Genomic DNA, 13698 nt, shown 5'->3' with positions numbered 1-13698 from the left:
GGAGATGCTGCGAGTCAGGCAAATTAAAGAAAAACTGGGGAGAGAAGCAAATGATACAACTGGGGTTTGATTCGTTTTCCCCACCCTCCCCATGGATACAGGTTGAGCTTCTTCCTTCATTTTATGCAAAAAGCACCATTCCTAAACTAAGATGTCTTGGACAAGGGCTAAATATGGAATGACACTTTGCATCACACCTATTTATGCTAAATCTGGCCACCCAGAAATAGCAGCGATGATTAGAGAGCGCCAGCAGCCCTCGCGCGCTGACTGGCAGCTCCAGGATCTCAGCTCTTAACTTGTGGAAGCTAACATATTGTTGCCATTATAAATGGAAATAATCATTCAGCAGCGGAGTGCTAATGACATCCCATTAAAAGGAATGCCCTTCCCCGGCAGAGCGATGCACGGACATGGGGAGCCCTGGGAAACGCACGGAATGCTTATGGTAAAGGAGTTTCTGTGCACAGATTCGAAGGGTGATGTGCTACCAGAGGCCAGCGTGGCACTGGTCATTTTTAGTGTGGCCTCTTTCACAGATACTTCTGCAGAAGTCCTGAAACATGGATTTACCAGGGGGAAAAGCCCTTGGAAAACTGCTGCAGCATCTGCAACCATGGAACAACAAAGAACGAAAACCCTGTTTTATGGCCCTGGGTAAACTCCTACAAATAGGTGCATGTGAACAGATTGGACAGGGCTTGGAGCAAGCTGCTCTAGTGGAAGGTGTTCCTGCCTGTGGCAGGGGTTGGAACTGGATGAGCTCTCAGGTCCCTTCCAACACAAACCAGTCTGGGATTCTGTGATTGTTCTATAGGAACTGAGGTTTCTTCCCATTGTTTCCCATCAGGGTGTAAATCTGGGACAACCCATGGAGACTGTCTTTGTCCTGGAGATGGTTCTGAGCCAAGCCCTCTGTTCTAGGTGACACTTACAAACCACAAACCACATTGTTATACAGACCATATTAATACATGACTACAAATAGAACACGTCTACGTTCTAGCATCTCTCATGTAAACTGTTCTTCTATTAAGTATTTGCTAAAAAACATTGCTCAAAAAACCATTAAAGTTCAGCTCAATGCTCCCATTGCTTCTTCCCTTCAGAAAGCAAGGGATGGTTCTACTTGACTGCCACTCCAAGAAGATACTCAAAGTCATAAAGACTTCCATGGCATTTCTGATCCAGCGGGTTTGATACTCGAACCCCCCCTTACAAACCAACCCTGTCACCTGTGGGAACAAATGAATTTTGCTCAGTTGTGGAGCTTCCAAGAGAATTATTAAGCCTTGGGATGTTACTGCTACCACCATAACTAAATACCTGCGCTGTAATGATTCATCTCCCTGCCCAGACACAGCACCACAACACCTCCTGAATTCATGAGGCAGGGAGTGCGTCTGTGAATCAACAGCAGCATCTCTGCTGTGCTCAGAGCCGGGGGGGATGACAGCTTCCACAGAGGTGACACCACAGGGCTCCTAAGGCAGGTACATCCCTGCGCTGTGCATCAGACACATCCTTCCCTCAGAGCAAGAGATGGGTAGCACCGGATGCCTGCAGGGACTTGTGTCATAGGACTCAGGGGTCTACCAGATCCCAAGGACACAGAGGTGCAGGACATTCTGCACAATGAGCCTTTGGAGCAGTACTTCCTAATCTGTCAAAGCACAGATGAGCAAAGGAAGAAAGTATGCAAAGGTTACCAAAGCAATGCAGGATGCGACCATGAGCCCAGGAAGTACAAGAGGATCCTGGACTCTTGTTCAGGCTGCACCTCCAGCTGCTTCCCAGCACCCACCTGATGCTCTCCTCTCCCCACAGATCCTCGCTCCTCCGTGCCTCCACACTAGGCCACCTCCTTCCCTTCTTGCCATGCAGGAGGGGACCAATGCAGATGCTACTCAAAACAAGGGGTCATGAAAGCTCACGAGATGACACTGCTCACCCACAGGTAGCACCATCCATGCCCATGGAGGCTCTCCCTCTCTCCCATCCACACTACCTGAGTGCCCTTTACACCCCGGTTGGGCGACCACACGGGCTTTGAACTGAAACATCCATATGGCAAGGAGCCCCCAAAGGCAGGTGGCACTGTGCCACACCGCTGGGGGACCGTGGCACAGCTCCTGCCAGCTCCAGCGGCTGCACACCCACCATCCGTCCGTCCATCCATCCATCCATCCCCAACCTCTGGCTTTCTCAGCAACCAGCATGAGCGAAGCCTCACATCTCTTCCTCCTTCTCATTGCATGACCATGAGCATCACAAAGCCTTCCTGTTATAAACCAAGAGGATTTGGGGGTGTTCTGCCACTGGGCAGGAATACCTAATGCAAAAATGAGCATTCCTCAACAAAATCTGTTGGAGGGTAATCCATCTGAGGCTCTCCTCCATCACCCTGAAGGACTCTTCACCCTTCATTTCACATGCTCATGAATCTGTAACCAGCCTCTCACCGACGTCCATTCAGAACATCACGAGGTGCTCGGGTAACCCATGTACCTCACAAAGCTCACTGCACAACACGCAGGGCACCTTCCGGAATCACAGCACGTCCCTCTGCAACTGTCCCTGTGCCGTGACATGCAGGCACCTTCGCTTCTCCTGCAGTGCTTGGCTGCCTGCATGGGCAGGAGGCTGCAACCCTGCTGTCCAAGTGGCTGCATGTGAGGAGGAGTGTGCAAACTCAGTGAAGATGAAGAAGAGATGCCCAGCACTCAGCAGAAACAGCACCTTTGCTGCTCTCAGGTCCTTATCTCCGATTTTGGAACCTACCCACTGATTAGCTGTTGGAAGCCATCAAGCATTTCTAGAAACAATTCCTGAATGGATGGCAAGCCAGAGCAGGTGACTTTTGCCAGGAAAAGAAGACGGAGCATTCCCTATTTCTGGTTCATCACCAGCATCCAGCCTGCAGAGCACCAGGAGACAGCGCGGCGTTACTGCTGCCGGAGAAAGCCTGATGGGTTTGGGAAAAGATCCCTCGCCATATAAGGGCTGTGAACAGTTTCCCACTTAAAGACAACGTGTGGGATCACAGTCACAGACACAGAAATATGTTCTGTTCCCTGACACCCACGGGCCTAAAACACCGGGCTGAGGCGCTGGCAGGAATAAGAACCATTTGTTAAGTACAGAAAATGTCTCACGTAATGAGAGAACTGCTGAAAGGCACCAATTTAGTGCTCAGGCTTTGAGATGCAAGGATTGTTACTGGAACCACAGCAAAGCTGCAGCATTCCCAGAGGTGGAAACACCCAGCGCACGCGCCATGGGGCTGGCTCAGCGTACCTAACGCCCGAGGCAAAACCAGACACGAGGTACAACAAGACTCTGACATCAAACAACACCTTTAGCAGGTTTCAGTCTCATGGAGCACAGCTGCCCACCAGCTACCAAAAGGCCTCTTCATGCTGTGTCGTGTTCCACTCCCCAGCCTCATCCCCTTCATCACCAGCTCCCCCCGCCTCCAGGCATCACTCCAGAACCATCCCCACATTTCCCTCCTGTCAGTGGTGCTCCAGCTTGTCCAAGCCCTTGTGTCAAGAGTAAGAATGAGCAGAAACATCTCACAAAGCATCTACCAGGGTGAAGAGCCTCTGCCTGAAAGACTTTTCCACGGTCTGAGAACAACAGTGAAGAGAAGATGGGAACACAGTGCTGGAAGCAGAACATACGGTGTTTGAATTGAGAGGGTTTATGTATATTGGGGAATAAGGTGACACGGGAGAAGCAGGCAGGGGAGGGATTGGTGGGGTTTGACCTGGGAAGAGCTGGAGCCTGAGCTCCAGGTCCTGCCACTGGGACCTGCAGCCACAGCTCCGCTCCTTGGCCACCAAAGGCAGCCAGGCCCCTGACAACAGCTCCTCTCACCTCCTCACAGCACATCCTGAGCCTCGCAGCTCAGGTCCCACCAGGGCCTGTTCACCTCCAACTACAACCAAGACCCAACATCTGTTACAGGTGAATCCATGCACGCTGCAGAACGGAAGGACAGCTCTGATGATGGCCCCTTGTGCAACTCCAGACACAGCACGAGTGAGGAATACACCCACTGGGACCACGGGCTCCTCTCCGAGCAGCTTCTGGAATGCCACCTTCCTCCTGGCACACCATCATCTTTCTTCCATAATCTTCCCTAAATCAACTGGAAATTTAGCACCAAAACAGAGCCACCAACCAAGCAGTATTTTAACATCAGCCACTGAAAAACAACCCCACAGCTTGAAATTCCACTCAGTTCCCTGCTCTGGAGCAGCGCTCCCCAGGGTATGGAGCATCAGCTCCGTGACTTGAGGTCAGTGCCCACAGCCCACAAGTCCTGCCGGCAGCAAGCAGACGGGCACACTCTGCTCTGCTGCTCCCCATGCCACACAGCATGATCCTCACATTCCTGTGTACCCAAATGTTCTTCCCATACATGTTTCCTACCTGGAATATTGCTGTATTTACAGTGTGGGTCACATCTTCCAAGCATCACACTCCGGTGATAAACCCAGCATCAGAGATTCCACAGGGATGCCTTTACATCCTAAGCACATCACTGAATACCAGTAACGACTGACAAGCTATGTGACATAAAGCCGTGTCTGCTTCCCATCCCCAGGAATTCACACAGCTCACACAGACCCTCCGGCATTCCACACATCTCCTTTATTGGATTTCAATAAACAGTGTCACCGACCTTCACCCAAGCGAGACACACTCCCACCTTCCCTGCCCGCTCTCTCCTACACTTGTAAAGGGTTAAACCTGTTCTCCTCAGGTTTTCTTTGCTTTCATTTACATCTCTTTTCCCCAGCAAAATATTCAAGGAGAACAATCAAATAAGGCCTTTTCCTCCCATAAGCTCCTCCTGCAGCCATGTATTCATTCTCTTTGGGTACAAGTGAACCAAGGGATGAAGAATGTTCTCCTCCTGAGCTCATGGCTTTCTCTCCTCCTTTATTCACCCTAGCTTGATCCATTAACATTGCACTTCAGCAAAGCACCTCTCGAGCTGTCTGGATTCTATGCTCCTTTACTTCCCTGATTTTGCACTTTGCTACCAACCACCCACAGCAGCTTCTCCTCCCAGCTCCCAGACCTCTCCCACAAGGCTCTGCCCAGCCTAACCCACAGCCTTCCAGTGTGTTCTCCCCTCCCAGCCATCGCATCTCCCATCCTTTGGCTCCTCCATAACTTCTGGGCAGGTCACAGTACACCTGCCCAGTGAGGACACACAGTAAAACACAAAGGATGTCTCTGCATTCCCAGGGAAAGAAACCGACCTGGCCAACAGCTACGGTTCTGAAGGACTTGTCCCAGGGTTTGATGCAATCTGCCGTGCCGGCAAATTAAAGCCTGCAGAAACCACGCTAAAATTAGAGAGAGCTGAGCTGAAAACCAAGGACACATGGTGGTGGCTCTTGCAAAGCTTTAAATAGGGTTTCCTACAACATGGAGGTGCTTGGTCTGCGCTCAGCTCAGAGCTACCGGGAGCATTCACTTATAGGATGAAGCAGCACTGACCCTTTCTGGGACAGTTCCTACCCGGCACATCACAGGGTCGTTGTTGCGGGCTCCCAGACAGTGATCTGTGGGCCTGCAGATGAGTGCCTGTGAGCGGGGCCCTGCCCAAAGGGAAGCATTTCCTCCTGCTCCCATTCACACAAGTCTGACTCCCAGCTCTCCACAGCAAGCCCAGCCCCAGCAGGGCCACCTAGGACCTGGGCCAGGGCTCCCAGGGATGGAGCTGCTGCTCCCACCTCACCCACTGGCAGGGCAGAGATGGGGCTGTCATTACTGTACACCTAAAGCCTAAATTCACCATTCCTGAGCACTGAAGAACCCCTGCTCACATCGCTCCCTGCTCCCATCCCAAGCTCTGAATGGCCCCGCAGGCAGCAGCTCTGGCACAGTGGAACTGGGCATCAGGCAGAGGATGTAACAGAGCTTGGGATAGCTCCATGGGCATGGGGCTCTGGGGCTGCTCCATCAGGAGCATCCGCTGGCCCCACTCCAGTGGGGGTTAATCCCAGTTTTCGTGGTCTGTGGTGAAGTTCAATACTCTGCTCACATCACCACCATCTCTGCTTCAAATGCACACAACCAAAGCTTGGTACAGATGGAGATACCCCAGGGGGCTGTTAATTCCTCATGGATTCTGAAGTTTTGTGGCTTTAGCAGCATGCACATCTGCTGCCTTGGGATATTCCAGAGCTAACAGAAAACCTCCCTTTGCAGATCCCATTTTGTAAGCGGCTACGACTTCCACTCATTTTTAGAGGCATTATTAAGAAGCCTTTATACATCCCCTGCTTCCAAACTGTGGCTCCCTGTGTGCTCCCACTGGGAGCAGCGGGCAGCTGGCTGTGGCTGCTGCCACTCCAGCCACTGCAAAACCACTCTGATGTAAGCCCAGGGTTTTAAGTATTCCCTATTATTTGTATCACAGAAAAAAAATAAATTAAAAATACTCTTTTATCAAAGTTTTACGCATCAAACAGCAGCAAACGTTGAGGCTCACACGGACATCAAGCTCACACCAAGGCATCTGACTGCAACCATTAACATGGTTTTCAAATGAATTACAGTATTACCACTGCTTGAGAAATGAAGAAACCTTTCATGAACAGAAAACCCCACGACCTCCCCAGGAGGAAAATTCCCCTCCCTACACCTACAACCTGAGGCAACAGCAATAATCTGGAAAAGGAGGTCACGTTTTCCAGGATGCACAATTTATCTCTAAGGATGCAGGCTCTGGAATCAGCTGCTCCTATCTGACAACTCGTTTGCTACTTCCCAGCGGTGGCTGCAGCACCCGGGCGGAGGTTGCCATGGCAAGCGGACGGCCTCTAACGGCAGAACCCACCAGATGAAGTCACTTCTCTCGTCACGGAGCCATGAGGAAGATGCCTCAGCTGCCTCTCATCCACTCCTGAGGGTTATCACTACCCACAACACCTGAGGTCAATACCGGGGACCACACGTGTTTAGCTGGAAACCACAGGTGCGCAAAGCCAAAATGAAGGGCTTTAAGAGAAGCGATGGGCAGAAGCATCCGGCATGTGGATGGGTTTAATCTCACCAAAAACCAAGGAACTTCCAGCAGTGCTTTCATGGACACGACCCTTCCCCGGCACAGCCCCACAGAAATAAAGCTCAAACCCAGCCGTGCCTCGGCTCCCCTGGGACCCGCTGTCCCCTCTGCCCTCGGTGCCTGGAGACCGGCCCGGGAGATCCCAGCGTGGGAACCCATGCCCCGGGACCCGTCTCCCGCAGCGCAGCCGCTGCCCGGGCTCAGGGCGGTCGCTCCGAGTCCCCGGGAGCGGTCCGAGCTGGTGCCCGGGGCTGGCAGGGGGCGGCAACGGCTCTGCTGCCCCCCGTCCCTCACCGCCCCCCCGCCCCGAGCCGCGGTGCTCCGGGAGGGAGCTGCAGGCACTGGGAAGGGCGCAGAATCCTCCGGAGCGGCGCTGAGCGCGGTGCCTCGCTCCGGGCAGGTTGAAGGCAACGATCGCGCAATACAGCGGAGGAGGCGGCGGCACCGAGCGCGGGGGCTGCCCCCCGCGGGGAGCCCCGGCTCCGGCCGCTCCTTTGTCCTCGGCGGAGGCTCCGCGGAGCCCGGGCGCTCCCTCCCCGCGGACCCGCAGCCCGACGGCATCCCGCACCGGGGGCGGCGGCGGAGCATCCCCAGCATCCCTCCTCCGCCCTGCCCTTCCCTTCCCGGCCCGGCCCGGCGGTACTCACGGTGCAGGCGGGAGCGCGCGTCCATGCGCGGCCAAGCCGCGGTCCGGGGCCGCCGCCGAGGGCTGCCCGCGGCTCCCGCCGGCCCCGCCGCGCTGAGCCCGCCCTCGAGCACAGGGCGGCGCCCGGACACAAAGGCGGCGGCGGGGCGGGTCCCGCTCCGCTCCGTTCTGCTCCGTTGCGCTGCGCTCCGCGCCCGCGCTGCGCTCGGCGGCGGCGGCGCAGGGGCGGAGGGGGCGTGTCGCGGCCGCGCCCTCCCCGCGGTGCGATGTGGGGCGGAGCGGAGCCCTCCGGCCCCGTCCCGTCCCGCCCCGCCGGCGCGCCCCGTGGTTGGAGCATCCTCGCCGCGGCCGAGGCATCCCCGCGCCTCGGGGGAGACGCCAAAACCCTCCGCGAGGCGGGATCCAGCCTCTCCGCTGCGGATGGGGCTCGGGGGCTTCCCGCGGGGAGGCGGCGGGAGGTGGCTGCGCACCCACCATCCCCAACGGGACCTGGTCAGCAGCCTGAGAACAGCGCCATCCCTGGCGGCGTTCAAGGTCGGGTTGGACACAGGGGCTTGGAGCAAGCTGCTCCGGTGGAAGGGGTCCCTGCCCGGGGCAGGGGTTGGGGCTGGAGGAGCTTTGAGGTCCCTCCCAGCCAAAACTGGGATTCTGTGTTTCTGGGGTCTCCCCATAGCGCAGCAGAGGGGCAGGATCCCCTTCCTGAGCTCCTGCTCACGCTCTGGGGGTGCAGCCCCGCACACGGGGGGGGGGGGGGGGGGGTGTCTGGGCTCAAGCGCCCACTGAAGCCGGGTCATGGGGAGCTTCTCCTCACCCAGCACCCCAAGTCCTTCTCAGGCTGCTCCATCCAGTCTCCCCCAGCCTGTTTGTGCTGGGGATTGAATTCCATGACGTTCAAACAGTCCCACCTCTCCAGCCTGTCCAGGTCGCTCTGGATCCTATCCCTTCCAGTGCATCAGCTGCACCACTCAGTTTGGTGGTGTTGGCAGACTTGCTAAGGGTGCGCTCGATCTCACTGTCCATGCCCATGAATGACCATAGAATAAAATATTCTTTCTGCAAAAATGCACCAAAGAGAAGAAGCCTTTGCTGTTCCAACCAGTTCCACATAAAACCAGTGCCAGGTACGCATCGGTGCTGACCACACTGGAAAAGCAAACTGCCATCTGCCAAGGGGCACTGGGTACAGCAGGGGCAGCTTCTGGTGGGCAGTTGATGGGGATCTGTCTCCCAGGACATCCACTCTAGCACGAGATGTGGGTTTTCATTATAACATTATAATGTGTTACTGCTTCTCTCTGTGGGTAACATCGAGGTGGTTGAACATAGAATCATAGAATCATGGAATGGTTTGGGTTGGACAGGACCTTAAGATCGTCCAGCTCCAACCCCTGCCACAGGCAGGGACACCTTCCACTAGAGCACATTGCTCCAAGCCCCTGTGTCCAAGCTGGCCAACATCATACAGCATCATACAAAGGTATTGCCAAAGACCATTCAGGGATCCTGAATCATTGCTGATCTTGAACCACCAATTCCCTTAGTCTTACATGAATTTCACAGTGGTTTGACTTCCACTGACTCACAACTCATGGAATTCCTCCAGACAGTTTAATAGGAAAGCTGGATGTGGTCCTCGAGGGGGCCCTGCAGGTCTGGGCTCAGCAGTGGTTGTTGGAGTCACTGGCTGGAGGACAGTGTGGTAAACCAGAGCGCTGCCTTAAGACTGATCACCCTGAAATAAAGTTATTTGTTCTTCTTATTTTTAGGGCTTTTGTAATATACAGAGAAGGAACGGTTCTTGAGGACACAGCTCCTTATATTTAATACATGGTGGTGCCACACAGCTCTGAAAATTTCCCCTGCAGAAGTCCCAGCATCTTATTTTCCCTGCTGGTTTTGCTAAGTCTCTCAAGTGCTACTTTATATACTCCCAGACAATGACAATCTCCATTTCTGGAGTCTTTAATTCTAAGATTGAGAAGAGCAGATGAGTCATGGGCTGTGGTGGTAGAGACGGATGCTGAGTTTCAGGTCATCTTCTAAGTATGCCACAGCAGATGGTAGCTTAAAGTCCACTTGGGTGCCGTGAGATGGTAATGGGGGTCCCAGGTTGGGTGTGTAGGGGACCTACCAGTGCAGGGTCTGGTTTAAAAGGTCAATAACTTTGGAAACAACATGAGCTGTCAATAATGAACCTTCTTCTTGGGAGTCTTGGAGGGGGGGAAGCAAAAGTGAGAGGGATGGATGGGATGGGATGGGATGGGATGGGTGGGAGCATCCCTGCCTACATCAAGTGTCAGTGCATCACTGCACTGCCACTGTCACCACCACTGCCACTACCAGTGTCCCCCCAGTCCTGGCCATCCCATGAGAGGGAAGGCAGACACATGGCTGGGGGGCTGCAGGCACTTGCCCACTTCCTGGTGTCTTGAACGAGGCTTTGAGAAGTCTCTGTGCATGGAAGAAGCTGTTGGGCAGAGTGATGGAGCTGTGATACGGGGACAGTGAGAGGGAGGAGCAGGTCACAGGAGCAGACCTGTGACCTGGTGTCCTGATGCTGCGATTGCTCTCAGATTATATGTATTTTAAATGTTAATATTAAAAGCAACACGTGGGGGGTGCTGGGATGCTCCGTGCTGGCCGCAGGGGTCAGGACTGTTGTCAGAAGCACCTCTCACCCCCTCACTGCCATTTCGTTTCCCCCAAACCATGTACCTGCCTCCCAAGCTCCGATGTTCGGGTGATGCACAAAAGCCTTCCCTACTCTTTAAATTCCACCCTGGAGAAGGCTGAGCCTCAAGGTTGCTCCAGCAAAATGTCTGTTTCAAACCTAATTACAGCTGTCTCTCAAATCCATAATTTCATCTAAATTTGCCACAATTCATGCATGACTTTCCCTGCCAGAGCCGCCTGTGTGAAGAGCAGATGAAGGTCATTCCTCACTCCGGTGCTAATGTGGGGAAATTGGGGTTGCTTTGATGCAGAGGCTTCCCACTGGTGTTTTCTGTCAGCGCTGGGAAGTTGTTGGCTATTACATTCTGCTGTACCCCTCATCAAAGCTCCCACACGGCGCTTGCTGCCGCGCGCAGGGGGAAGGAGATTCGGTTCCCTCCTTTGCTGCAGTGGGCTGCACTCTGCAGCAGGCGTGTGTCAAAAATACATTGCAGATACTGCAGCAGGAACAAATACTCACCATGTGCTCCATTCTATTCCACAGAAACAGTCTGTGTTTATTCCCTCTTTCACATCCTACTGACCTTTAAGGTACTTGAATTCTTTCTACCTCTAAAATTAACGTGTGCACGGTGTGGGTGAGGTGCACAGGAGAGACCCCTGGCAGCAGCTGCCCCCGCCATTGATGGGCTTCCAGCCCCGGGATGCTGCTGATCCCAACGGGAGAGAGAAATCTCGGGGTAAACAATAATCCTGTGCCTGGATATGGACGACGTGGCACTAGGAGGGGAGATGGTGGCAGCCGTCTGGAGGATGCGGTGTGGAGCGCAGCTCGCTTGTGGAGCCAGTGCTGTGCTCTGCTACGGGATGCTCCTTAGACGTGAGCACACCATGTCCTGGTAAACGAAACAGCCTCAGCACCCTCTAGAGCGGAAGGAGGACTCATAAAAGCTGCGCTGAAAGAAACACTGCAAGGGAGGGCTCAATGGTAACACCATGAGGCGCGGAATACGTCCGAGAGCAAGTATTACTTCATAGTCATGAGCAGTGTAAACCGTCTGCAGGTGATCCCTCCATACAGGTTCACTGCCATGATCTGGCTTTGAATGTCCTGGGGAACCACAGTCTTTACACTCAGCCCTCTGTTCATAACTCGTGATCAGAGGGCTGGGGCAGCTCTGCTCTGGAGCCAGGCTGAGAGAGCTGGGCTGGGGCAGCCTGGAGAAGAGAAGGCTCCTGAAGGGGAGACCTGAGAGCAGCTCCAGTGCCTAAAGGGGCTGCAGGAAAGCTGGAGAGGGGCTTGGGACAAGGGATGTAGGGACAGGCCAAGGGGAATGGCTTTAACCTGCCCGAGGGGAGATTCCTATTGGACATCAGGAGGTTGGTGGTGGTGGCTCTTGTCACCAGCAGCCCCTAGCACAGGACTCCCTGTGTCCCAGCCCGTGCTCCATCCAGCTCCTGAGGCCAACAGCCACGTCCCTGCTGAGTTTAACACCCGTTAGATGGGAGATTGAGTAAACTTTCATTTTTTTTTTTGGTCTAATACCCTCTTAGCATTTAAAAATAGAGCTGTTACTAAGCGATGGCAGTAAGTAGAAAGCAAAGCTATTGAGGATCGCTTCTGTGAACAGGTATTTTTCCCAGCCTAAGTACTGGAAACATTGTGGGTTGCCAAACTATGAATCAGAGCCTCCCTCCCCAGCCTGCTTCCCTCCTGTATCCCCAGAACAATAGCAGCAGCCATCAAGAGCTGTTTGGTTCCACTCTGGCTTTGAGCATCTTGATTTGCAGGTCAGGTTTGCAGCCTTTCCACACGCCTTAACCTCTTGAAACAAAAAGGGGAAAAAGAAGCAGGATGATATCACCATGTAGTGATGTAACCGTGGTGGGACAGGAGCTGGAGAGACACCCATGGTCCTCAGGTTTGAAAGTGAGGTGCAAGCCTGAGCAGCCACCTCAGTGCAGCTACCGGCTGCTGCCCCAAGCACGTCCTGGCAGCCCCACCACATCACCTGGGACGGGATGGTGGCAGTTCGGAGCAGGGACATGATGCCAGCTTGGTGTTGGCAGTGCTGCAGGAATTTTACAGTCTGCACAGAAGCTATGGGTGGAGCAGAAGAGAATCCCAGTTGCCCAGGATGAGCTCACTGGGATGCAGGATGAGCTCATTGGGATGCAGGCTGAGTGTGCATGGGCAGGAGGACATGGATTGGTGTCAAGGCCAGTGACCAGTAGCAGGGAAGGGAGAGAAATCATGTCATGAGGTGCTTCTCACACGCTGCCCTTTTTGTTCCTGCTTTAAGGAGATGAGAAGAGTGGGAACTTCCACCCAGAACAGGACATGACAAGAGGTGATCCAAGCACCCTTGCAGCATTTACTGTCCCACACAGGCCCCAAGCTAACTTCAGAATGAAAATGGCACTATTGTGTCCTTAAGAATGCTCATCACCTTGGGGTCACTTGCTCAAGGGATCATATTTGTTTCAGAACCATCTCTCTGAGAAGCTCAGCAAGCCTCGGTCCACCTTCTACCATGGCAGCTCCAGCCCTAGTAAGAACTGTGCTGCATCCAAAAGCAGTCGCTGTGATGCTTCACTTTGACTGGACATGGTCGGAGATGTGCTTCCTGAGGATAGATTCTGCTCTCAGCTTAAATCATGGACACCAATATTATCTTTACTGATCTCAGCAGCGCTCCTGCAGCTGAAAGCTCTAATTCAGGGCACTACTTATGGGCTTATCTTCCCAATGTGGTGGAGATTACTCACTGCTGGCAGGCATTTGTGTTGGGCTCGGGTTGAGGGAAGCTCGAGATGCCCGTGGTTCCAGTCACCATTGCACCCACCCACCTCTGCCTGAGGTGTATGAAAACCACGTATGAAATCAGCCTAGATTTCCATCACTCAAATGGTGCCATTGAATAAGAAAAAATAAGGATGAAAGGGAAAGATCTCCATAAGACAAGAGCTGGGGGAAAGGCCACAGGTGCTTGTGATGGAGGGAGCTTTGGGAACTCTGCCCCATCCCTGGCAGTGCTCAAGGCCAGGTTGGACACAGGGGCTTGGAGCAAGCTGCTCTAGTGGAAGGGGTCCCTGCCCGTGGCAGGGGTTGGAGCTGGAGGAGCTTTGAGGTCCCTTCCAACCACAGAGGGTACCTGCTCTGGAGAGGGATTATGAGCAAAGTGGCTGTGCCATGGGCTGGGACAGGCTCCTCCAGCCCCTGCTGCTGGGTGCCTGGTGTGTCCCTGTTCCCACTGCAGAGGAGCAGCGCCAGCGCCATTAAAAGCGT

General features: G+C 54.0%; 1 protein-coding gene across 8 annotated transcripts in view; it reads right to left on the bottom strand.

Moving 5' to 3' along the window:
* LRRC7 (leucine rich repeat containing 7) overlaps nucleotides 1–7857 on the bottom strand; it is a 161313-nt gene extending 153456 nt beyond the window's left edge. For all 8 annotated transcript variants that reach the window (XM_061469768.1, XM_061469760.1, XM_061469763.1 and 5 more), the window contains exon 1: nucleotides 7738–7857. In XM_061469768.1, coding sequence (XP_061325752.1) covers nucleotides 7738–7762 — 25 coding nt within the window. In that variant the 5' untranslated portion in view covers nucleotides 7763–7857. The remainder of the gene's footprint in view (nucleotides 1–7737) is intronic.
* Nucleotides 7858–13698: the final 5841 nt, after the last annotated feature.

Source organism: Pezoporus flaviventris, unplaced genomic scaffold (assembly GCF_033815535.1).
Source record: "Pezoporus flaviventris isolate CSIRO_AGI_PZ_B2104156 unplaced genomic scaffold, CSIRO_AGI_Pfla_v1 ptg000059l, whole genome shotgun sequence".
NCBI lineage: Eukaryota > Metazoa > Chordata > Aves > Psittaciformes > Psittacidae > Pezoporus > Pezoporus flaviventris.
This window is presented reverse-complemented; position numbering and strand designations above follow the sequence as displayed.